General features: G+C 37.9%; 1 protein-coding gene across 1 annotated transcript in view; it reads left to right on the top strand.

Annotated features, from left to right (window-relative positions):
• Positions 1 to 25,674, top strand: part of TAF4 (TATA-box binding protein associated factor 4) — a 39,915-nt gene extending 14,241 nt beyond the window's left edge. The window contains exons 3-16 of the mRNA XM_005444892.4: positions 7,403 to 7,569; positions 8,101 to 8,220; positions 9,944 to 10,063; positions 10,807 to 10,929; positions 11,961 to 12,050; positions 13,117 to 13,368; positions 14,851 to 14,995; positions 15,352 to 15,466; positions 16,071 to 16,240; positions 16,850 to 16,980; positions 17,621 to 17,746; positions 19,953 to 20,009; positions 20,091 to 20,210; positions 24,140 to 25,674. Of these exons, the coding sequence (XP_005444949.1) occupies positions 7,403 to 7,569; positions 8,101 to 8,220; positions 9,944 to 10,063; positions 10,807 to 10,929; positions 11,961 to 12,050; positions 13,117 to 13,368; positions 14,851 to 14,995; positions 15,352 to 15,466; positions 16,071 to 16,240; positions 16,850 to 16,980; positions 17,621 to 17,746; positions 19,953 to 20,009; positions 20,091 to 20,210; positions 24,140 to 24,307 (1,904 nt within the window). The 3' untranslated portion in view covers positions 24,308 to 25,674. The remainder of the gene's footprint in view (positions 1 to 7,402; positions 7,570 to 8,100; positions 8,221 to 9,943; positions 10,064 to 10,806; positions 10,930 to 11,960; positions 12,051 to 13,116; positions 13,369 to 14,850; positions 14,996 to 15,351; positions 15,467 to 16,070; positions 16,241 to 16,849; positions 16,981 to 17,620; positions 17,747 to 19,952; positions 20,010 to 20,090; positions 20,211 to 24,139) is intronic.
• Positions 25,675 to 26,148: the final 474 nt, after the last annotated feature.

The raw sequence follows: 26,148 nt of genomic DNA, 5'->3' as shown, positions 1-26,148 counted from the left end.
ATGTGCTTTTGTCGATCTTGTAAGTTCTTGTCCAAAACTCTGTGCCATGCCAATCTTCGCTACGGTGTAATGTTTAGTGCCTGTCAGGAGAGACTCCAAGTGCTTTGTATTAGAGGTGCTCTGAAGCAACACCTGACGGTCATGTTTTTTCATGCCAAGTTGTAGCTCACCTTAAACACAAAAGGTGCTGAACATTTAACAGGCACCCTTAAGATGTGTTCGGTGCAGCCTGGGCTGTGTGCTCTCAATACGAGTGTGTGCAGAGCCTCAGCATTCATTGCTTTAGGGCGCCCATTACTCTGAAACAAGAAGCGAGGGTATCTGGTACAGTATCTTGGGTTGCTCCAGTGTGCTGGACAGCTCTGTCACCACCTGGCTCTTTTATGGCCTGTAGACCTGCAACTTAGCAGGGAACGTATCTACTGCTAGCTCAGTTCGTGCAGGCTGACCTCATCTGTGCCAGTGCAGTGCAAGTCGTGTGCAGCAGGTGAACTCACAGGTAGCTGTGGGCTCATTTTCAACAAGCTGGCTTGCTGGAGCTGGTACCAGCACTGTGTAGACTTCTCCATAAGCACGATGGTTATCCTTGTGGAGCTAAGAAGCCTTTACACAAGTCACAAACCAGCCACGCTTGTTCATGAAGTTCAAGAACCTGGATTACTGATGGTGTCAAAGACTTTGGCAAGAAAGTTCAGGTAGAAGTTTTCTAGATTTGTTGTGCAGCACAGATCACCTGAGGTTCCAAGCATGTAAACTAATACAGTGTATCTAATGTGGTGGTGCACATCTCTCATCAAGTACAAAATACTGTGTCTTCAATAACATCTAATCCACAGCTGTGTTGCCATTCTAAGTTCTGTGTTGTGCATCTTGATTAGCAATTGCTGTTTCTCTTGAGTTGGTGTATAAATTGTCCTTCATGAGCTGCTATGCGTCTGCTGGTTTATTACAGATGTTCTTTGACATACGTAAATAATTCTAAATCTGCTAAAAGTTGTCTTGTATTAGGGAAGATTCCCTTAATTACCCAGATTTTCATGGAGCTGCGGTGGACTAGCACTGGTTCTTTCCCCATTTCCTGGCCTTCCGTTCCTATAGAGTGAGAACTTTTCCAGGCAGTTCAGTTACCATAAGAGGAGGAATGGTGGATTGTTGGACAGCATTGATGTCATACCAGGGTATTTTCTTTTCTGCAATAAGGGGCCATATCATGTACATCACTGCTGCTGGAAGTTCTTCCTGTAGTTTGTATAGGCAGCTATCCTTTTCTCCAGCTGTCTCTCCAGTATTCCAGCTTTTTTGTATTGGGAAAATCCTAGAAACTTTGTCCTTTTAAAAAGATTTTGCCATTCCAGAGTCTCTGTTTGCCTGATCCAGTCATCTGCAGAGCATTGACTCATCCCCTTTGCTTGATATGGGTTTTGTGGTGTATATGATACCAACTTGCATAACCTTACACACGCTTGCTTTCCTTTTGTTGCAACAGAATCTCTTCTGACAATGCAGAAGGGATGCTATTATAAAGCTTTCTTCTGCTAATACGGCACAGCCTGCTTATGGTTGCTGTCAGATATTTTTTTCGCCATGTCAAATGTTTGCAGCATCTTGCCACAAATGAGTATGTGCTTGAGAGCTTAAGGCACAAACTGCTTTGACGTTAAGATAACCTCTTGGTGAACTTCTCTGGCAAATCTAGTTAGGGTTTGAAGATTTGTTGATGTCAGTGGACTTTATGATCGATAACCCTCTTTTCTAGAGATGTTTGTAAGGTCTTTGATTTCCTACACCAGAAGCATCAATCCTCTAGCTATTCTTTTAGGCTTGGACATTCTTTCTGAACATCAGCGTTTGTGTATGGAAGGTGATTCTTTGTTGCCTAACAGTTCTCCCTGACACTGACTGGTGGGGGTTGTTTTTTGTTTTTTGTTTTGGTGGTTTTTTTTTTTTTTTTTTCCTTCTCCTGGAAATAAAGTTCAGTTACTTTTTTACTTTAAGAAGAGAATTTCCTCAGGAGACCGGAAAACGGTGTTCTCCATTCAATTTCAAGATCATGCATCCATTAATTCTTCTGTGATGTCTCAGCTGCTAAAATAAAGAACTTATTAAAAGTCTGTGTTCCTTAGTAATGGTTCTGAATTGATCTGGGTTAGACCATGAGTTACATTGTGGGTAATGAGCAAAATCTGTCAGACTGAACCTTCTGTTCTTCTGTTCAGTATCTGCGTCAGAGAGAGAGATGTTGTCACTAGTGATCTTATAGGATGCTTTCTAGGTTTTATATTTCACAGGTACGCAAGGGTTTCGTTCTTGCATGCTGGTATGCCCAGTGACAGGCATGGGCGTACCTTTGTATGGTCCTCGTGTTAGGTGCTTGCTAACTGGAGATGAAGTCTTTCAGTATGTCACCTACCGTATGAATAGAGTCCCTGAGAAATGGAGCATTTACTGTGAGAGGGTAACACCTAGGTATGTTGCTGTTGGAGTGGCTTCTTGCTAGGTGTGCTTGTCAGAGGTGACAATTTGCTGCTGTGTATTTCCTCAGAAAACCTGAAGATGCCTACTATATCTGCAGGAAGTTTTAACTCTGTCATTGGGAAGTCCAGCTCCAATAAATATTAATAATCTAGGTTTACCAGTGAAAACTGGTAACAGAATAGGAAACTCTTGGTTTGTGGTTTTTGGATGTAGAGGTTCTCTAGCAAGAAAGCTGCATGTCTCAGGGGTTATGTGGACAATCAGAGCGGTGTGCAAAGGCTAAATATTTCTTTTGTTGTTCTTTTATTATTATGATAATTTTTTTCTTTAGTCTTTGCTAAGCCAAGCCACGTTTGAAAGAGAGAAGGAAGAGGAAGGCATTAGAAAGAAGTCTGGTTTGTGTTTTTCTGACATGTCGTATGGCTAGAGCTCTTCACTTTTTATTCCAGTGCATGACTTTGCAGGTTTTACTAATTTAAAAAACCCCAACGAACAACAACAACAAAAAACCCCCAAAGCACAACACTTTTAAAATGGAAATGCCATTAGCAAATGGAAATACAAAGAGGGCAAATACAAGAGGTGAAGACAACACAGTATAGAAACATGCGGCTACATTATATAATAATGAACTTTTCCATCCAAACACTCTTGGAAACAGGAGAGATCTGGGAAGGTCTCCACAACAAGAACACGTGAGATGACCATTGTATTAGTCAAGAGTGCAAGTCGTCTTGGCATAAGGAGCAATCCAACTCAATTTTGTTAATCCTTCATTTGGAGCCACGATGAATTGTTTAATTCAAACTAAAATATGAGCCTCTTTCAGGATTCTTTTAATCCTCTAACTTCTAACAAAAATGGTAATTAATTTTCATTTTAATTAGTTTTTTAATGAGAGGCTTGGAAAGAATGCTTGAGTGTTTGCATTTTTAATAGTGAATATGATTTTGCAGTACACGTGATCAGAGTTTCTAGGAAAAAGAAGGCAGAGATGTTTAAAATGCCTAAGTTTTATTGTCACCTTTTCCTAATTGAACACTTCCAATTATCTTTATTAGCTGTTGGGTCTCAAATATCAATCCATCCATTTGTGGAACAAAAACCTGGATGGTAAACTTGAAGTATATTCTCCATCCTAACTTTAAATATGTTGCTGAATTGGAGAGGTGAGATACCTTGGTGTGATTCTAGTACCTGCTAGTTATTTCGGATCTAGTTCATACAGCATTTGCACCCTTATGCACTGGAGTTTGAGGTTATGATACTTATTTATATTTAAATATACTTAAAATCTAAGTTTTTGAATGTAAGACAAAGTGTGGGGTTTTTTTTTCTACATATGTGGCTGTCAGCTCTTCCTTTTTTTACTGTTGCAATGAATGAATCAACTGAGAGATGGGTAATGTATGTGTGGAGAGAGGGGGCTGTTATAGTCATACATTGATTTTGTTTAGAAGCGGGAAATAAATGGGACTTTCTTTTTAATTCTTAATCAAGTTAGCTCCAATGAGCTTTCTGAACTTCACTGAAAATCCACTTAATGCCAGCTTGGGTATAGTTTTGGGTTAGCGAGTTTCTCTTTTAGCTAATTGAGTTGGAAAAGAGTCTGTAGTTGGGCTGGGGGGAGTAAAGCTCTGAGAGCAGCTCCATCTCCCTTTTTAATGAATTCTCAACAAGACTGGAGAGGTGTTAAGGGTTTAGTCAAAAATTAGTTCTCTGCGCACTACTGGTGGATTTCTGCATGGAAGTTTCAATAACAAAGTTCATCACAATCTGAATTTTTACACCTTTTCTGAAATCACCCTTATATCAAGCAAGTAAAATTTCAAGCAAGTAAAATGTCTTATATCATCATGCCACGATTAAAACTGGTGCAAGACTCGTCTGATGCTTGTAATTGTCTTTGTTTATATGTAGCCCATCAAGTGTGCACAGCAATTCTATTTTCTAAAAATTTTTGTTTCTAAAAATCTATATTTCTAAAAAATCTATTGGTGGTAGACCCTAACTGAATGACATGTTAGAAACAATATAAATTGAAAATAGTTGCATGTCCAATATGAGTGCAGTATAAAAGAACTATTTAAATAGGGACCAAAATGAATATAGTATTGTATGAATTACTTTTTTTAACTTCAGTACCTGAGGGAAGGTTCAGACTTCCCATAGTTAGAAACTTAGCATGGTAGAGCTTAGAGTCAAGGTTTGAATTACAAATGATTGTTTTGTCTGTCTGCTGCCAAAAATTGAACTTTCTTGATGTGTTTTCTAAAGCTCACTTTAATATGCTTTTCAACTGTCTGTTTCAGCAGTTGTGCTATGTTAATGTGTAGGCATGTTCTCATTTTGCATGTAGCTCAGGGAGAATGTTTCATTGTTCAGGTATTGTGCCTGCTCTTCAGGGGTAGTCAACCTTCATTTTGTGGTTATCTCCCTTCTTTTCTCTCTCATTCACGTTTTGGGGAACAAAACAATGAGGTGACAGTACTGGTGTCCCGAGGGGTGGTTGTGCTGTTGTGGGATGTCAATGTGTGCTGCAGACCCATTCCTGAGCCCGATGTGTGTATGGAGGTGTGGACTGGAACAGGTATTGTACAGCTGGTGCCTGATCCCATAAAGCTGCTCATGTGCAGGTGAGCTGCTTTGGGTTGGCACTTTCAAATAAGTGTAGTTGCTTTTGTGCTGAGAGAGAAGTTTATAAAACAAACACAACCCCCCCTTCCCAAACCCAAACCTAGAGTTAGTATCTCTTATGTTGCTTCTGGAAGGAAAAAATGTATCTCTGAAGAATTTGGATGGTATGTTAGCCCTAGAATATCCTAGGGAAGCCCCAAAATGGTGACTCTTAAGGAAAAAGTTCCTTATGGGATGTCAGTACAATTCTGTGACGTTTAAGGGCTTCTGAAAGTACTGGCACATATAGTTGCATGGGGCTTTTTCAGTTGCAAGAAACAACAAGCTTTAATATTTGCCATTGATTTGAAAATAGCTCCTGTAATCAGACTTCCACTGTACTGATATTTTCAGTTATAATAAAATTGAAGATGTCCACTGATTCAGTGTTTAGCTTCTTCAGCTGATTACTATGAGGGATGACAAAAATGGGCAACGTGAGTTCATTTCCCAAGATTTTACGTTTGCAGATTTGGAGAGGATGCCAAGCTCTGTGCAGGAATGAGCTTGATGTAGTAACAGATCACTCTTTTTAAAACGTTGAATTTCTCTGTGTTTTGTCAGTAGCGCCCTCCTTGTAGTGTGAAGCTGTTGGTGAGAAAGTAGTGATGGCTCTAATGAGCAGCTAGCAGGATAAAGCTCTGTATTCACTATTGAGGTTTTAAAATTTCTTGTAGGCTGTGGTGATAGTGTATGCTCTTGCTGTTTTAATGAAAATGCTTCTCCCTACGTAAGTTACAGAAGAAAAGACCTTACTTTTTGGAAAGGCTTGCAAAATGTTTTTTGGACTTGACAGCTAAACTAAGTATTTATTTCTAGTCTGCAAGATTATAAGTAAGCTTTTCCCCCTCCTCCTTTCCTACAGAAAAACAGTTTGAGAATATTTGTTTCTAGATATAACTGTTGTCCATAGCACATTGCAGTCCCACCTTAACACTTCTAAATAAGTTGCAATGGAAAGTCACCTTTTTGATGTAAACTAGTTTAAAGTCTCTGTGTGACTCTGTTTCATTAAAAGAGAGTTAAGTAGAGGAGAAAATTAGGGGCAAATCAACTAATGTAATCTGGTTTTCTTTTGAACTCAATTTTTGTAGAAATCGGTATATGAATTTTTGCGGTTCAATGCTAATTTTCAAACAGTCCAAGAAAACTGTTTAAGGCATTGTCTGTAAACATTTCAGCACTTCAGCTGAATAGGAAAGCAAATAAAAGATTGATTCTTTTGAAGTAGTCATGCTCTGAGATGGCATAGACCAGATATTCAGATATTGTTGGAGAGTATGTATAGGCTTTTTATTCACTGAACAACACTTAAACTTTCTGATTTTAGTGGTGCCTCTTCATGGTGAAGTTTCCTCCTGTAGTTTGTTGCTCAGAGAGGCTAACTAATTTTGAGTGCCCAGTTTGTTTCCTTAGGTGGATTTTCCAGAGCTGATGAGCTCCTGAGGCTCTCATGGAATGGCTGAGGCGTGCTGAATGAATGAGCGCTTGGAAAACAGTTCATGTTATCTAGATCCTGTTTGTGCCTTTGAGAAAGAGAGTCTGTCATCTGAAAATCTGCCTGGTAGAATCTGGTTCCCTATAGCTACCCAGTGGGGTTAAGTGTATTGATCTGAGTGACTGAGCAGGGAACGACTGCCTCGTTTCCCTCTCCATTCTATTTTTCTTTTGGGGTGTAACATGGCACAATGCAGTCTGTTGCAGATGCACACGAGAGAGATTATGATTTTACAGCCACTCTTGTTACTAAATTTGTTATGGGAAATTAATTTAGAACTTAGACAATCATGTTCTTATTGATAGTGAAGCCTATGTTTGATGGTATTTTTTTTCCTCTTAAAGACAAACTAACAGGAATCTTACCTATGGCAAGATTTTCTTTTATTTGCATTGTTTCATTAAACAAATTTCTTAGTAAAGAGCAGGTAGGATTTTTACGTGATTGCTAATTTTAACTTCTAGTCACATGGAATTTTTTGGTTGGGGTGAAATCAACTCTGTGTGTTCTGATGCACACCATACCGAGCATTTTGATAGAGAAAGAGCGTTTCTGTAATTAAGCTATTCTGTACGAAACGTGATGATGCAGCTGGGTGGTTTGCTTGTCTTCTAAACCACTTTTGTTAGCGTGTAGTCTTTCAACAGTACATTAATTCCATATGTATCCAACTTAGATAAAAAAACTTGAAAAAATATGTTCTTACATTCTTTTGAAATATGAATGGCTCTTGACTAATTTCTTTTTTGACAGGCATGGTCCTTGTGCGTAGTGAGAATGGGCAGTTGCTGGTGATCCCCCAACAAGCCTTGGCGCAGATGCAAGCACAGGCACACGCCCAGTCTCAGCCTCAAAATACGATGACTCCTCGTCCTGCTACACCTACCAATGCTCCTCCAGTGCAGATATCGACAGTGCAGGTTAGTTCAGTAATTTGTACTGTTAAAAACTGTAAGTTTATTAATTTTTTTTTTGTTCTTATGAAGAATACACCAGAAAGTAGGATATAATGCTATCGATTTGGAGAAACCATTAATCAAACTGGTGCTATACAGGCTTTTCCACATGGTGTAGGCATTGCGTTTTGTTCCTAATTCTGTTACAGTTTGGCTGTTACTCATCAAAAATATTTTTACCTAGCTGAATCACATTGTTTAAAACTGATATAAAGACGACCATTCAAGACCATATGTCATTAGTGTGCCTGTCTTTGCCAAAGAATCATTATCCTTCATGAGACTAAACGAAAAAAACGGAAATGGGTATACGTACACTGAGATAATCATGGTTGCATTAAGTTCAAGACTAAAAATTCTTTTCAGTGTTATAGTGGTCCTGATGCATTCTTTTGCATCTGTAATAATGGCAACTATCCAGAAACAAAGTACAAGATTAAGGCAGATTATATTTAAATATAGGAACTAATGTGGGGTTTTTTTCCTCTTCCTCAGGCTCCAGGAACACCTATTATTGCACGACAGGTGACACCAACTACTATCATCAAGCAAGTGTCTCAGGCTCAAACAACAGTGCAACCCACAACAACGCTACAGCGTCCTCCCGTTGTGCAAGTGAGTTTATAGAAAAGTAATGTATGAATGAGATAGATTGGTTGTTAAGATAAACTGAAAACCTGCTCGAGACTGCCAGTAATAAAGGAAATGTAATTGTTAAGTGCATGGAGGAAGTATGTGCTGGATTATCCTTTGTAAAACATTTGCAGTTTTCAATTTACTGTGTATTCTAATGTTTATATAATTTTTTATATGTATATTTTTCTTATTTCATGTTATACCTATATGCTTACATATATTTAAAGATATCCCGTTATTAGTTTGTATTATCATAAAACTGACTAAAATAAAAAAAACCTCTAGGCTTTCTGCCTCAAGTCACACCAATTCCCTTTGGATTTGGAGCTGTGATGCTATTCCTATGGTGGATTTGTAGTTCTCTGAATTCTGCAGCAAAATTTACAGTTACACTGGTAGCCTTCTCTTCCGCAAGCCTTACAGGAGAGTTTGCTTCGGTCAGTGTACTTAAGGAGATTCTAATAACTTATACTAAGACACCGCTATTTCTCCATGTGGGCTGTCTTCTAGTAGCCTGGCCTGTATTAATGATGGGCTTTCTTGCAGATTTTTTTTTTTTTTTGAGGGCGGGTGGTGTGAGTTTAAAACACAGTGCAAAAGTGTGAAATTCTCCACATGGCTTCCAGGCAACAGTGATACAATATGATTGCTGTCGCCTAATCTGTTTCATTGTGCTTTCTTCATCCTTTGAGTAGATGGGATTAGAGAGTTTTAATTTAAAACATGCAGGTTTTGCTATGCATCCAGTTAACCTTTTTCCCCTCAGAGAGCCTTTGCCTATGCCAGTGATCTTTCCAGATCTAACAGTTAATTTACCTAACTGAGTGGCCTTAATTTGTGCTGCTGTTACATTGGACAGAAAAAAAAATCATTCCATCTGCATATTTTTTGCTGTAATGAGCATACCATGGACTTAATTTATCTTGATTTCACAAAATGAGACAAATTAAATCCTTGTCTCCTTTTTTTGTCTTCCAAAATACCAGTGAAAGCTAGCTTTGGCAGTGCTGGAGCCTCTTTTCTTGTGCATCCTTATATAAAGAGCAAGCTTACAAATGATTTATTACAATCCTGAGAGCTAGCCTTAGCTTGGTAAGAATTACTGTCTGTCAGGTTGGGTTGTCGTTAGTAATTAGACTGTTGGAAGTCCATGAATGTGCTGTGTATATGAAAAGTTCTTGTATACAATGTTGATACTTTAAAGGTAGTATTCCTACTTTGAATTACCAATTTGTCTGCAAAACTAGAAAAATGTTTTGTCCCATTGTTCATCAAAAAGACCTAGATCAGACCTGAGCTTTTGTGTCCGTTGTGTCTTTTTAGAAATTCCTCCCTTTGAAAGTGGCATTTAAGGGAGCAGGCGAAACAGCTATTGCATTCACAGAAATTTAGCATTCGTTTTAATTATGTTTTGAAACCACAGTGTATGAGGCTATGTTTATGGTATTATTTTGCCGTTTTATTCAGTAACCAAAAATCGTGCAATTCTTAATCAACTTTTAGGAGCTCAGGTTTGAATGCGTAGTGGTTTGTGCCATCTGGTGGCTCGCTCTTTCCACTGCAGCTGATGGCAGGTTTGTAAACTCCTTTTTGTAGTAGCTGTGAAAGGTATTCCACTGTCCTGTCGCTCAGCTTGTTTGGCTCGGGAAAACAGGTTTTCTGTGTTCCAAGTGAAATAATCTTATGTTTGTATTCTCTGCAGCCTCAGATTGTTCTGGGTGGTACTGCACAAACAACTACGCTGGGGACGGCAACAGCTGTACAAACTGGAACTCCTCAGAGAACAGTGCAAGGAACAACGGCAACCTCCACTGCTGCCACAGTAAGATACTGAGTGCATTTAGAATCTTTTTTTACTCGTCCCCATATACATGCGTGCAGGTATGTGTGTATATATATACACACGTACATAACACACACACACAGATCAGAGTGGAGAGTAGTAAAGATGCAGGAGTCCTGTGAACTATTGGTCTTGAAAAGGTAATTTTAGTAGAACCATATAATTTACAAAGTGTGAACACAGGTCACTTGAATTTTGATGGCTTTCAGAGTGTTAGTTTTGATTTCTCTTGTGGTTTTAAAGCACTCCTGTTTGTTAAAACATGTTAGTGGTATCTTACAGAAGAGTGAACTGTTCAGCACTGCAGAGTAGAATCAGTCTGAGACTCATTCAAGATGCATGTTCCCAGGACTGCAAAAGAGGGGGAATCCATGCACTGGGAAGGAGGAGCTTTGCTGTTTGTTGTCCTGCTAAAAAGTGTATTTTTGCATACACAATGTGTCATTCATAAAATACTTGGTGTTTCCTGATTTCATTAGGAATCATAATTTATTAAATTTTGACAACAATGAGCAATACATATGTATACATGAAGCAAAATAATAATTTCAGTCTGATTATGTTTTAAGGGGTGAGGGACAGGAACCTATAAATAATATTCTGCAGTGATGAACTAGAGAAGGATTTTATTTTTCAGACTATACGGTCAGATTCTCTATTCAAAAGGGCTTATCTTCCTTTATCTGACTGTTTCCCTTCTACCCCTTCTCCTCTTGTGACAGGAAACTATGGAAAATGTGAAGAAATGCAAAAACTTTCTGTCCACATTAATAAAACTGGCGTCATCTGGAAAACAGTCTTCAGAGACTGCAGCTAATGTGAAAGAACTGGTACAGAACCTGCTGGTAAGAAGAGTTCATTAAAAGTTGTAAGATACAGTATCTGGGCAAATTTAGCCTCAAAACTGAGGTGTTTTTTTGTTTGCTTTCTTTTTTTGAGAGGAGGGAGATTATAAAATGAGATAAATCAAATTGAAACTTTGGTTCTTCTGAATCAAAATAAGCTTGTAATTGAGAGATTACTGCTTATATTCATGCATGAGAATGTGAGTTAAATTGAAGTGCAAATAGTGTAAATTAAATTCTACATGTTTTTATTGCTAAAACAGTGAATAAAAAGATGAATTCTGTACTGGAGGGAGGATATTCCAGCTAGTGCAATAGCCCAGTGTAGGAAATACGTTTTTACAAAAAAACCCCACAACAAGTAATATTATCTGAAACTAATGTAAAAACTTGACATAGGTAATATTTATAGAATGAGTGCTACTATTGCTTAGCCTAGTTTTTGGTAACCTTTAAGTTAAGGTAGAGCGCTCTATTCCAGGTGTCATCATGTGATAACCAGAGGTTGTCAGAAGACCAAAATTCAAAGTGTATCTTCTCCTGAGGAATATATATTTAGTTTTGAGAGACACATCTACCTTTTGAGCATGTGATGGGCACAACTTTAGTTATTTGAAATGGGGTAACTGTAGTACCTTTTGGAAAAAACAACACCGGAGATGGGGCTGCCCGGCTGCTCTGAGCCAATTGATAGTTGGCTAATTGCAGATCAGGTGAAGTATTCCTGTAGGTTCTGCCTGGCTCTTTGGTTTATAGATAGGACATTCCTGTAACAGTGAGAAAACTGGAGATGTTTCTTAAAACTGACTGAAAGGCAGGAAGAAGAAAAGGAAAGATGGGACTGTAGGTCTTACTAGTTAAAATTTGTATTAAAATTAGTTACTACCATAAAGCTATTGGTAACTAAAAATAGTGAAGGATGATAAAAACACTTATTTTCAATAGATTGTTGTCTTAAACGTTTTTTTATGTTGAATATCTGTAAATAAACTAACTTGTAAAAATTAACTTCTGAACGTTCTGTTTCGAAGGATGGAAAAATTGAAGCAGAAGACTTTACCAGTAGGCTGTACAGAGAACTTAATTCTTCACCTCAACCTTACCTTGTGCCTTTCCTGAAGGTATCTCATGTTCTGTAGTCTTTATATATTTTTGTGCTTATATATTGGCAGCAAATGAACACAAGCATGCCTTTTACCAGTGTAGGTGGAATTCCAAAACGGTGTAAATGGCAGTTTTAAATGGTGCATGGTTAGACTTTTGCTTCTGAGTTTGTTAGTATGACTCATTGGCACAGTCAGTAATGGAATTTCTACCATAAAGTTTTCTTTCTGTGACTTATAAGCAATTTCTCTCCATAGCAGCAAACCTATGAACTGATTTATTATCATCTTTTTATTGGAAAGAAAACAAGAGATTGAATGATACAGAAAATCTGGACAAACTCATACTGTTGCCTGTGCTGTATACCTCTTAGTATGAATAAACAGAAAATTTGTCACCTCTCAATAATAAGTCCCATTTGTCATAAATTTTACAGTAATTGAACACATCTCAAAATTATGTTTGTTCCAAAACATTTACCATTTGAAAATCAGAGGAAGTACAACAGCACTGTAGGGTAAGAATATAACTGCTTGACTAATATATGATTAAGGGTTATAGTTGTAGGTGTGTGTTGACGTTTCTGGGCACCTAAATGCTTTTTCAACCTTGAGCTGTTCATGAGGACAAAAATTGTTACCATAAGAAAATAACTAATGTAAGAATCCAGTAAAACACTGGTCTCCGAGCTGTTCTGAAGTCTTCCCTGGTGTTCCAGTATGTTTCTTAAGCCATCACATGTTATAGCTTGAGAGAGAGATAGATAGGAACACAATCAAGGAAAGCAGCATGGGCTTGGATTGTTAGATACATACCAGGGGGTCCAGATAGGCTTGCATAACCTAGATGCCCTTGATATCCAAGCTTCTACAGCTAAAGGTACTGTCACTCTGTCTGGCTTTAAATGTGAAGTAGCATTGCTGCGTGCACCCCAATCATACTTTCTCGGGTGTGTGCAGGTTGATACAATGGACTGAAATGAAATGTATTGCTTTATACAATTGATGTTTTCTTGTGTGATCTAGGATTAAAATACTCAAAAAAAAAAAAATAAAAAAAAAATCTTTCCTTTCCTCTTTTCAGAGGAGTTTACCTGCCTTGAGACAGTTAACACCGGACTCTGCAGCTTTCATTCAACAAAGTCAACAGCAGCAGCCAACAACGCAAGCAACGATAGCCACAATTCCGTCTGCGGCAGTGCTTCTAAGCTCCTCAGTTCAGCGCACAGCAGGGAAGGCAACTGCAACTGTAACGAGTACTCTCCAACAACCTGTAATCAGCCTAACACAGCCTACACAAGTTGGTGTTAGTAAACAAGGGCAGTCTACGCCACTGGTATGTAAACTGAAGTGCATCATCTGTTATTGCACAGGGTTTTTTTGATAATACAGTGACTTTTCTTTTTAAATTGGTGGTTTAGCTCAATCAGATCTTTGATCTCTTTAAAGAAACTAGCTACTAAGGAAAAAAAAGTGGGATTTAAAATCCATTCTTGATTAAAATAATATAGTATTTCCTATTTTAGCATTAAATACTGGCAGATTGTCTCAGTCACTGCAGATCCTGAGAGCAATGTTCTGGAGGATCTTTTATTCCTCATTTCATAACTTTAACAACTTACGTAAAACATAAATTTACGCCAAAAGAGGAGAAAGAATAACCTTCTTGGGCCTGGACATAAACCAAATAAGAACAATATAATATGCATCACCTTTTTTCCCCGCTTCTCACAGCGAAGCAGTGTCTGAGTGTAAGCTTTTTCTAAGATGTGTATTAATATACATTATTAAATTACTAGAGGTTTTTTTGCTGCTTAGTACTTCAGTGTTCCCTGTAGAATGTTTGGCATTCATCTGAGCTGCTCTGTCCAGAAATTTTCAAGTGAAATAAAACGGAGAGATCTACTTTGTCAATCCACAAATATTTTTCACTTACTTTGAGAGAAAAACTGGTGATTTTATCAGTCTTACTGCCTTTATAACCTAGGTTTTATAGAAGGAGGTGGTTAGGAACCTAGCGAAGGAATAAAACCTGAACATTGACTAGTGCTGGATTTACAAGGAAATAGTTTGGTTTTTAACTTAACTATATAAGGTAGCAGCAAAAGAAAGACTTGCAGAGTTAAAGAGGTGGAGCTTGCAAAATAGGCAGAGTTGGTAGATTTCTTTACAGTAGTTTGAAAGTAAGTTTTCTGAAAACTAGTTGAGGCCAGAAGACAGGTTTGCGTAAATCGCTCTGTAGCATCGTGATGTAACCCTGCTTTTATGCGTTCATGTTCAGAAGCAGCATGGGTACAGTTGCCTGAGACTCAGTCTAACCTAACAATCGAGTAGTACAAAGCTACATGGCTATAGCTTATGCTGATTCTGGTTGAAAGTGGCATACGTAGAACCAGCTGGATTACCTTCATCATGCCTCTATTATTTTTATTTCTGGAGTTTGTTCAGGCAGATCCAGTTTGCCTCTGCATCTCTAATGTAGACACCACAGGTAGAAAATTTTAACTGAACCTTTGTGATTATAGGTGTTTGGGTGTTTTGGTTGTTTTTTTTTCTCACAGAAATAGGTTACTGATTTTTTTTTTTTTTTTTTTTTTTTTTTTTTTTGTGTCACAAAGTGGAATATTAATCTTCCTGTAAGGTATGATTCATCTGAAGAAATGTTTAAGTACCTTAAAATGTGCTTATTCTAGATCAATGAACAGATGTGTTAAGATCACAACTTACAAGTTGATTGTTGGGGTTTGTTCTTCCCACCTGACTCTTACTCTTAGTTGTGTCTCAGATTGTTTACAGTTTTTTTTCTTATTATTTGCAGGTTATCCAACAGTCTCAAAAAGCAGGGACGTTGATAAGGCCTCCACAGGTAACGTTGACACAGACACCAATGGTAGCATTGCGGCAACCGCATAGTCGTATTATGCTCACTACTCCTCAAATTCAACTGAATCAGCTTCAGACAGGTAAGAGGTCAAGGTATTTGATATATGCTATATTTGATAGCATTAACTGAAGTCTGGTTTATGAATGTCAGTTGTTAAATGCCCTGTAGCTTTATGGTGGCTGTTGTACTACTGCTAGAAATCTTTAGTGCATAGTGCCATAGTGGCTGGGGATACACACACGTCAGGGCAGCATTTACAGCCAGAGAAATTGTTTGGGTACTGGAATTGTGTGGGAGGGTCCTGTTTTGAGTGTGTGAAATGCTGAGACAGGGTCTTTGCACCAGACCCATTGCCATTCCTACCCCTGACTGGCTTGTAAATCTGAACTCTGGTACAGATTTGATGGGGTACAAATCTTGTCTTTCTCCTTGCAGTCCCTGTGGTAAAACCAGCAGTATTACCTGGAAACAAAGCTATTGCCACTGTTTCGACACAAGTAGCTGCTGCTCAGAAGAATAAACTGAAAGAACCGGGGGGAGGCTCTTTTAGGTGAGGAACCACGTGTATTTGTGCCTGTGCTGCCTGGGCAGCCTGCTGAACGCAGGGGGAACCTTTCTGTGTGCTGCGGTGGTGCTGAATAGGACTGGGTAAACTTGCAAGAACTAGAGGGGGATTTTCTGTGGGCAGGTTTGCTACTTCAACAGAGACTTCAGCTGTGGACATACTTGTGCCAGATTGAATTTAGCGTTTAGCTGGCACTAAGGGTAAATACCAAACTTCACAAACAACTCTGTTCCTTCACCTCTCCCAGCTCTGCTTGGATTATTCGAATGTACAGCCTGCCTTAGTGATGAGTGTTATTGTTTTGGGACAGTGATGTGTCTGGTCTCTTGTTTCTCAGGGTGTTGAAACATTACGTAAGAAAGGATCTTGAGAAAACAGTTAGGAAGTACAAAACTGCCAAAATACTTCTAGTGCTCTTTGGAATCAAATTATGCTAGTTTTATTTTATCATATAATAAAAAAAATAAAACTAAAAAGTGAAATAAAGTATTCAGGTTTACTGTGGAATTCATTATGTGCAGCTATGGTATTGTAGCAGTGAGTGCAGATAATCACTAAATGTGATTATAATGAGTTTTCCTTTCTTAAGGGATGATGATGACATTAACGATGTTGCATCAATGGCTGGAGTCAACCTGTCGGAAGAAAGTGCTCGAATATTGGCAACAAACTCCGAGCTTGTGGGTACACTAACACGGTCCTGTAAAGATGAAACCTTCCTTTTCCCGGCACCTTTACAAAGAAGAATATTAGAAATAGGTATGTTGATTTTTATATTTTTGAACTTTAATAAACAAATTTCACTAGTCTTGGGTTTAATTGAAGGCATTTTCCATAGAACTTGATTTGAATAGCTTAATGTTGCTGGAGTAGTTACCTTTTGTATATTCTGATGCTTCTGGGCAATCGTTCAGCTTATGAAAGTGGAAGAATGTTAAGAGATAGCAAACCTATGGAGTAGCCCTCTAAAATGATGACAATTTAACATCAAAATTTCTGGACCTGGTTAAAATTCTGACTGCATAGACTGATAAGGTGTAACAAAAATAATGACGCTTACTTTTTAAAAAATAAATCCAGAAACACTTTTGTCGTGTTTACTTACTAGTTTAGAATTGATGGTGGAACAAAAAGCATTCCTCAATTATTTTTTATATTATAGTATACAGCATTTATTAATGGATTGTAGATTTTGTTAAGCTAATGTAAACTTTCATACATATGCCTTTTCCTGTTTAATGCTTGTCTGAGAAATACCCGAAAGCCTTATTTTGCAAATGGTATTTAAATTTCCATGTCTGAGATTAGCCACATGTTTAGCTGTATCGTAAAGTAACTTTTTACAACTGATTTGTGTCCTGACCATAGGTAAAAAACATGGAATAACAGAAATCCATCCTGATGTAGTTAGCTATGTATCGCATGCTACACAACAAAGAATACAAAACCTCGTGGAAAAATTATCGGAGACTGCTCAACAAAAGAATATTTCTTACAAGGTAACTGTATTTAATTGCACAATTAAAATGGCAAAATTGCACAAATTCAGCAGGCTGGTGTGTTGGCTGTAATACATGCATTCAGGTGTTCCTCATTCTGTAAAGTCAGGTTGTTTATTCTCTTTGATTCATCTTACATTAATATCTTAATACACATGGATGACTGGAACTCTTCAGTTGCCTATACAGAGTGGTTTTAAAACAAATGCAGAGAAACTGTGCCCTCCCCTTTATTTATTATGTCAAATATTTAGAATCTGAGTGATTGTACAATCAGATAGGCGGATAAAAGCACTGCTTTGAATTCCCGAGAGAGTGCTATCTGACAGATGTGTGTTCTTAATAAATGCAAATGCCTAAACAGCGTTTAAAGAACCCACACAGCTCTGTGAAGTATGTTCATGAGGTTAAAGCTGTGATGATATTAGTTAGAAGTCAAAATCTGATGATTCATGGAATAGAACAAAATGCTTTTAAGAATTCTAGCTGATTTGACTGGTGTAAATACATCCTTGCTATTTGTTTGAAAAGGACGAAGTGAACATTTGAGCTTTTAAATGTATATGTTCTTCTACAGTGCAGTACAATCTAACAGCTTTGTTAAGAAATGTAATGAGAAACATATTTGCCGTGTTTTCAGGATGATGAAAGATACGAACAAGCAAGTGACGTTCGGGCACAGCTCAAGTTCTTTGAACAACTTGATCAAATAGAAAAGCAGCGTAAAGATGAACAAGAAAGGGAAATTTTAATGCGTGCAGCAAAGGCAAGTGCTTGGATTTCACACACGTTTGCAAAGTGTCATTTTTGACGTCAAAACTGCAGTTTCTTTTCATTCTAAAGCACTTGCAATGAAGGGGAAGACTAATCTTCAAAGATGGAGCTTGATGAATGTGTTCTTCAGCTAGAGCTCTGTTCTGCTTTTCATGGTAAAGCATGTGAGACAGCTTCTTTGCCAGTCTCATTGCATGTTCCCAAATCAAAGTAGGTCTTAAAACTTAGGGGGTTGTACTTTGTGTTGTGAAAAAGATAAATTTTATAGCTTGGTGGTACTCTTAAATAGAATAGAGAGGTTACAGGTATTTTGGAGAGTAGAAATAGATTCAAAAAGATTTTTGCAAGTTGGAGAAGTACAGTAAATAGGAAGCAGTAAATGTAAGCATTAGACTTTGTAGTTTTAGTCAGTGACCTGAATACGGGTTCAATATGACTAGGCAGGAACACTCTAGAAATAATTCACAAAACAACTTAAAGTTTCTTTTGGGTTTGTGGTCTCCTATGAGTTGATAACGTCAAAATCCAGTTTTTGTAGTGCAGTGCAAGTTGTGAACTAACACCTCTGTTTCAGCTGGTTCCTGTTGGACCTGAGCTTGAATACTCAATCCAGTTTTTGGGCCCTACACAAAGTAGACTTCAGGAGGAAATTAATTTAAAGGTCTAGAAAATGTGACCTATAAAGTAAGATTAGAGAGTAAATCCATTTACTTCAGAAGAAAAAAGACTGGGGTGAGACATAAGTCTTCATGACTGTGCTTTGCACATTCATGTAATTCAGTTTGCTGCACTTAAAATGCAGCAGGAAAGACATAGGTTAATCGTTAGGAAAAGTGTAGTATTTTAAGGATACTTGAGCACTGAATTAAAATAGTTGATATTGTTGCTGGTCTAAAGAATGTATGGGATTAACAACAGTCAGGATTTGTTTGAATATAGTTAGCCTTGCTTTATGTGAGAGTACAGATGAAAGACTGTCTTGAAGTTCTTAGTGTTTTCAGTTTTATTTTTTTTCCAAGAAGTTAACTAAGACAACTGATATACGTAGCAAAACCCCCTAACTGGCGAATGTGTGTTAATAGTATTGGACAATAAAGTTTGCCGAAATTTTATGTTCTGTTACTTTCGTTCTGGTGAGGTTGAACCTCAAATACTGTGTTGTTTTGGGGCTTGGCCCTGCAGGACAGACCCTGAGGGGCTGGAGCGTGTCCAGGGCCGGGGAAGGGGCTGGGGCACAAGGCTGGTGGGGAGCGGCTGGGGGCACTGGGGGGCTCAGCCTGGGCAGCAGGAGGCTGAGGGGGGCTGAGGGCTCTCTCCAGCTGCCTGACAGCAGGGTGTGGGCAGGGGGGGTCGGTCTCTCCCCCAGGTAACAAGCGGCAGGACGAGAGCAAACGGCCTCCAGTTGCGCCAGGGGAGGTTTAGGTTGGATATTAGGGAAAATTCCTTCCCCAGAGGGTGGCCCAGCACTGGGACCCGCTGCCCAGGGACGTGGTGGAGTCACCAGCCCTGGGGGGGTTAAAGGACATGTAGATGTGGCGCTCAGGGACGTGGGTTAGTGGTGGGCTTGGCAGCACCGGGTTAACGGTTGGGCTCGATGACCTTAAGGGTCTTTTCGGACCTAAATGATTCTATGATTTGAAAAATATGATAAATAGAAGTAATTGTAGGTGCTTAAGTGAAATGGGCAATTGCTAATGTAAATGGTCTGTTGGTCAGCGGTAGTTTGTTCCAATTGGAATCTGAATTGTGTGTAGGTATAGCAGAAAGATACGTTCTTAGTAAGTGTGTAGTTACACAGCAAGGGGAGGAATTTTTCCACAAAGTACAGGTCTAATTCCTTTTTTCATATGCAAAGTGTGTGCATTTCAATTCAGATCTGTGCAATTTTTTTGTAATGGTTTTGTTAAAGGCATTAATGCTTAGCTATTGCTTTGCTATTTTTAATAAAGCTGAAAAAGGGGATGCTTTTTCAAAAGTAGGTATCTGAAACTAAGAAATGGAAAACTACTTTTAATTTCTGGAAATGCTTTCCCCTGTTGCCCTCTCTGGGAGCTGTAGGTATTCTCTGTTTCCTGCTGAAGTTTAAGAAAAACTTTCATGTGCTATGTAAAACTTAGAGTCTTTAACTGCTTTTGTAACCAAATTTATTTTTCTTTCTTTTTCTCCAACCATTCCATGTTCCTCCTTTATCAACATAGTCTCGATCTCGACAAGAAGATCCAGAACAGCTTAGATTGAAACAGAAGGCCAAGGAGGTAAGTGTTCACCTTAACATGAACTTTTATTTTGGAAATTGAAAGAAAAATAATTAACTCTGTTTGTTCCGGCAAATGCAGATGCAGCAACAAGAGCTAGCACAGATGAGACAGAGGGATGCCAACTTGACTGCATTAGCTGCAATCGGTCCCAGAAAGAAAAGAAAACTAGATTCATCAGGATCTGGATCAGGGACAGAGGTACAGTGTAATTGTAATCTTTGGTTTTGCTGCATCAGCCTCTGTAAAAATCTTTCTGTTCAGAGCTTTTTCCCTAGTTTGTGGAAGTTTTTTGAGCAGCAGAAGTGTATTTTATGTTCAGATTTGCTTGCTCCAAAGCTGGGATCAATTTTTAATGTCTGTGTGGTGGCATAAGGAATAGAATTTGATTTGTCATTCCCTGATTCATGGAACTAGAGGAATGTTAGAAAAGCCACTGCTGTTCTCTCAAGTCTCTGCTTTTTTGGACCTCCGTAGTTTTGAGAAGAGATTGTTGTGGTTGTAGCCAGTCTAACTAAAACAAGTGCAGAGTAATGCTGCTGAGGTGGGTGCAGTGGTAGAATTGAATCGCTGCTAAATTAGACAGCTGTAGCTTCAGGTTATAGGAACTTGCCTAATTTCTTTCTTCAGCTCTTGATTTGCCTTAGTTTTAGCTATCTCTACAGCAGATTAGTTTGACGAATTCCATCTGATCATGATGATCTTGAATGTCCTTTGTATATTCTGCTGTTCAGTCTGGCCTTTTAAAAACTCTGCAAAGTACTGTTAGTATGCTCGGTATCTGGTTAGTTTAATGTTAGTCTACCAATCTACCCAAATTTAAATTATCTGCTGTTTTTCTAAAAAAGTTAATAAACATGAAATGGTATAAAATTGCTTTCTGTATGGAAGACATCCAATGTGGGATTTCTCTAGTGTTTAAAAAGAATCAAAGCTTCTTAAAAGTTGAATTTTCAGGGCCAAAAGCTCTCTTCATAACTTGAGGATTTTTCCCTGCAGAGTTTTGTGACTAACAGCAAGTGACAGGATAGGAATGGTTTCATAATTTTGATTATTACTCCCTGACCACTTCAAATTTTCAGTGATGAAGCATTTATACTGTAGAAAAGCCTCTTGTTTCAAAAGAATTCACCTTGTTTTGTACTGAATTGCTAGAAGCAATAATTTCTATGTGCTTGATATAAAACGTTAGAGAACAATCTGAATAGTAGTAAATGTTTTTATTTATAAAAAAATCAAGCCTCGAGCATCTTTCAAAGTAGTTCTGAAATTTACTAAAATGCCTGTTTCTGATAATAAGACTTACTTTTATATAAGTTGACAAATTACGGTGTTAAAGGCTTATAAATGTGGTTTAAAATTATAAAACTCACAGAATGTGGCACTTCCACAAGATAGATGTGTATATAAATGAAGTTGTCTCTGAGGAATATGCCCAAGTATCTCATGCAGCGTTAATGTTGGCATTGCTTACTTATGCATGCTCAACTGTGCAATGTTAATAGTCTGTTAATGTCAGGTTATGGAATGTATTTTACATCTACTGTGAACACGTGCTTGTATTTCATCTAAATCTGACTAATTTCATTATCCCATATTAATCACTTACTGGTTAACCAATTAACTACAGGTTCCCTGGAAATCTAATCTTTTTGTCTGTTTAATTAAGAACCAGTTGCTTTTGATCTGATAGACTCACAGCTGTGCTTTGGCTGCTGTGTTACTTGACATTTTTAAATTGAGCTCCACTTGTCACCATTTGTGTACAGTTTGTAGTTAAGGCATATCACAAGAAGTGTGGAAAATAAGGTTTGTCATTACTTAGACACAGATTTGTAAATGCAAGCTTTTGATGTCTAGGAATGCTGAATCTTAATTACATGTAAAATCACTTCTAAGTAGTAATTGTACTGTTTTGTTTCAAAATTCAACAAAACAGGTTGCTGTCGGTTTTAGAGCTTTGTGTCAGTGTGATTTTATTGAAAGTTACCAAAAAGCATCTTAACTTACTCCATGCCTACAGGAGTAGCATAGTTTTGTGCCTTCAAAGACTCCTGAAATTTTACCTTTGCGTCTGAAGTATTATAGTCTGCGTAATAAAATCAGGCTTGAGCTTCTACTAAAGAGTATTTAAACCCCCCCAAATTAAAAGTCCTTCCAGCCATTCTTTCTGTTGTCCTGTTATAGTCATATGTATATATTTGAGAAAATTTAGTTAGCATCCAGTGCTCTCCTGCATCTCCTAATTTCCATTGCAGTTGATGTACAACTTAGGTGCCTAATTTCCAAGTGCCTTAAAATACCCCTTTGAAAATCCAGCCTTTAAACTATGTTCTAACTACAGGATTTCAGTGATTTGATGCTCACTGGTTCAACAGGTAACTTGCTTGAGTAACAAAAGTCTGACTTCACTGTTAGCAGTGTGGTGAAGCAGTAACACCTGCACTGAGCACGGTATACTACTAACCCAGAGAGAGTAATTTCTAGCACAGGTTTAGATTTGTTTCTTAGTAATGTGCACTGATCATAAATATACTACTTCCACGAGTAGAGAGGACTGTATTAGTGTGAGCCTCAGCAGCTTGTTCACACGGCTTTTGCACTACTCTTAAGTTTTTGCTTTTTTCAAGTCTGGGGTATTCTTATTTAGAACAATATTTTAAAATTCTCAAACTTTTAGGCAGATAAAATTTTATTCACTAGTGGAGGGTGTTTTGACCTTCTGGTGTCACTAAATATTGAAGTTCCATTAAAAATGAAAAGGAAACATTGTTCTAGTAAACTGGAGGAAAGAAAAGAATCCATAGATAAGCCACAGAAGTATAACCTGTGCCTAGTCACTCAGAACACCTTCATTGTTTCCATAAATACACAGAGAGCAAGGCATAGGCAACAGGCAACTGCCAGAAAGACTCCGGACTTTAAAATTCGCGGTGAAAGCTGCATTTTCGGTCTCTGTGTGCCATCTACTGGTGCCTGTGCCATCCTGCTGCCACAGCCGGGAGGCAGGGAGGGTGGAGGATGGATGCTTCAGCGCGGTTTGGGTCGCTGATGCTCTGAGCCGCGCTGCCCTTTAGCTGTCCTTGCTGGACCATGCCCTTCTGGCAGCTGCCAGCCAGGCTGCGTCCCTCTGGCACCAGGATCACTTTTGCGGTACCATGTGCGCAGGATGTGATCAAATCCAAGTCTTCACTGGAAGAGAGAGATACGTTGTTACTATGTGGTGTTCCTGATGATTCTGATGGCTGATGGCTTTAAAGCACTCCAGGATTTCCTTGCTTGTAGAAAGGAAAGCATAAAAGTTGTAGAATTGCATTAATTGTATGTATCCTACCAGAACGGTGATTTCTGCAAGTGAAAATGTATGGCGTTAGCCCCAGCAGACTTGCTTTATAACTCACTTAACGGGCAGTTTACATCTAAATAGCTGAAGGATGTGGGTATCACTGAAGATATTGAATGATTTTTTAATTTTTTTTTTTCCTCCTGGTTGTTTGTTTTGAAGTGACAGATACAATAACACGCTATTTATCTCATTAGTTTGGATGGAAAACTACCAGTGTGTCCCAGAGGGCTAAGTGTTGCTGAATGATGGAGAAGAGTTCAGAGATCGTTAGGGAATGTCTTGACTGTGTCTAGGATAGCTGCTTCTTAATGTAATCCAGACCTTGGTTACAGCTGTTGTCACCAAAAGGAGAGCTCATGGCACCCTAACCATGAAGTAAAGGGATCTAGGACATTATTCAAGACCTCGTGGTCCAGGGCATAGGACTGCTCCCCAGTTCATCAAGAACGCCAGGGCTACCCTTGGATCTGTATACCAACCTTGTGAAGATTATGGTCTCTTCCATTTTGGTTGTTGGGATTGTCTACTGTTAGTGCCTTCCTAAAGATAAGAGCAGTGCTTTGGGTTTTTTCTGACTATATGAAATGCCACTGAATACTTCTGATTGTTCAACTGTTATTTATAAATAAGAATTAAACCCAAATCTCTGATCTAGTAGCGTACAGCATACTGTTTGGTAGCTTCCTGTACGTAGTCACTTAGTTCTTACTTTGCATGTTTTCTCTGAACAGTTTTGGAATATCCGGGCACTGGCATGTTCTGATTTATCTGTTCTCATTTCCAGGGATCTGGTTCAAGTGCAGCAGTCCCAGGCAGCTCTGGAGTTGGAACAACCAGACAGTTTACGCGACAAAGGATAACGCGGGTGAACCTCAGGGACCTCATATTTTGTTTAGAAAATGAGCGAGAGACAAGCCATTCACTATTGCTATATAAAGCATTCCTTAAGTAAAATGGAAAAGATCAAGGTATTTTTGACGGAGAGACGCCTGAGGACATTTTTTAATATATTTGCAAATTACGCCTTTTTGTAACAAGCAAATGGGATATTGTTTAAAAAACAACCACCTCTTTACATGGAACAGTTTTATATTCCTGTTTATAAATAAACTCTTCGGTATAAGAGAAATACGTTTCTGTAACAGTGAGGATACTTACAAGGCCTGTGGATACTATAAAAGGACAATTAAATTTTAACTCATCTCTTGATTGAGTGGCCTTCTTGCCAAACAAGCCATATATAAAGACTGACGGAATCGTTTAGCAAATAACTAGCTACCCTTTGTCAGCCCTGTAGCAGTTTCGACATTAATTGTGCATTTTAGTTCAGTTTTATTCAACTAAATCAATTACATAGGATATGTCTACAGCAGATGACCTCATTTCATTTAGCTTTTTTTTTTATACAGTCAGTTAGCAAAGCAAACTGATTTTTTTTTTAAAGAATATTTATCTTTCCCCAAAATGTTCAAAATCTAGAGGGATATACAATTAATTTTAAACATAACCTCAATTTTAATCACATTATTGCTTATTAGAGGCCCTGAAATCCCATAAAGGAGGGTTACTTCTGAATGTTTTAGCAGCATCTGTAAAAATGCATTTTATTTGCTATAGTTTGTAAAGCTGTAAAGTTAAAAAAGGAAAAAAAGGAAAAAAAGAGAAACCTTTTCAGCATAAATATATTTTACTTGCACTGTGTTTTTTAGCTAAAGTGAAAGCTTAGATTAAATAAAATCAGAGTTGAGAGGAATCATCAAAAGACTGTTTCTCAGTGTGAATCAAGTGTCGAAAAATGGTTGGTGTATTTTGTCAGTAATTGTACATAATTTTTGGCACATAACATAAAAATGGCTATGTAAACTATAATTATTTTGCTAAAAGACTGTATGCAAGCTGTGGGCCTACTTTAAAGATGTCCAGAGCAAAGTCCCTTCTTTGTACCTATTTTTTTATTACAAATATACTAATTGGTTCTTTATATTTTCAGAGGTTATTGTATTAAATTGTCTATTGATAGTACTTTTATGACTGTAAATACTTTGGCTTTCTTTGTGTGAACTCTCATGGTAGAATTTAACTCTCTTGCGTGTAAACTGAATGCTGATCAGTATTTTTATCAACACCTGACAACTGTTACACCCCTTTTATTTCGTCTTTTAGGAAATCCTGTCTTTCCATTTTTTTTCATGTAAATTTTGCACAGTTACTTGTTCATATGTAAATATTTTACTTTCAAAAATGAAGTTTTTAATTGCTATTGTTTTATATAGGATTGAAAGAAAATTAACTCCTTTATTAAAAACAAATTTATCTGTATTTGCTAATGTATTTTTCTCTCTAAATCTTTTCTCATCTTGGATTTATTTTTCTTGGTACAGTAAAAGATTAGTCTACTTGAGGGGTTGCCATTTCCTAAAGATGCACTTTGGTTGTTTTTTTTTTTTATATTGTTTTGTCAATATTTTGGAGGTACGTAACTTTGTGACTCTCTACATCTCATTGTCTTGGGGGATCTTGGACTAAGATCAGTGGATAGTGGGTTTGATTTTGTTTTTTAAGCAGGGAAACTTTCTGAAGAGATTGTAAAAGTATTTTGGTTTTGTCTAGTGAAGGTCTGATAAAACACTCTCTCCTTGAGCACAACCTGTTTCCTCAAACACAATTAACTGTGGTGGCTTTTCAGAAGGGGTGACGTAAAACACAGAATTTGGAGCACAGCTGTGGAAGGATATAATCAGGGAGATGCTTTAGTTTGTTAACGTGAAAATCTGAGAAGGTGTCTTTCTCATG

Source organism: Falco cherrug, chromosome 10 (genome assembly GCF_023634085.1).
Source record: "Falco cherrug isolate bFalChe1 chromosome 10, bFalChe1.pri, whole genome shotgun sequence".
NCBI lineage: Eukaryota > Metazoa > Chordata > Aves > Falconiformes > Falconidae > Falco > Falco cherrug.
This window is presented reverse-complemented; position numbering and strand designations above follow the sequence as displayed.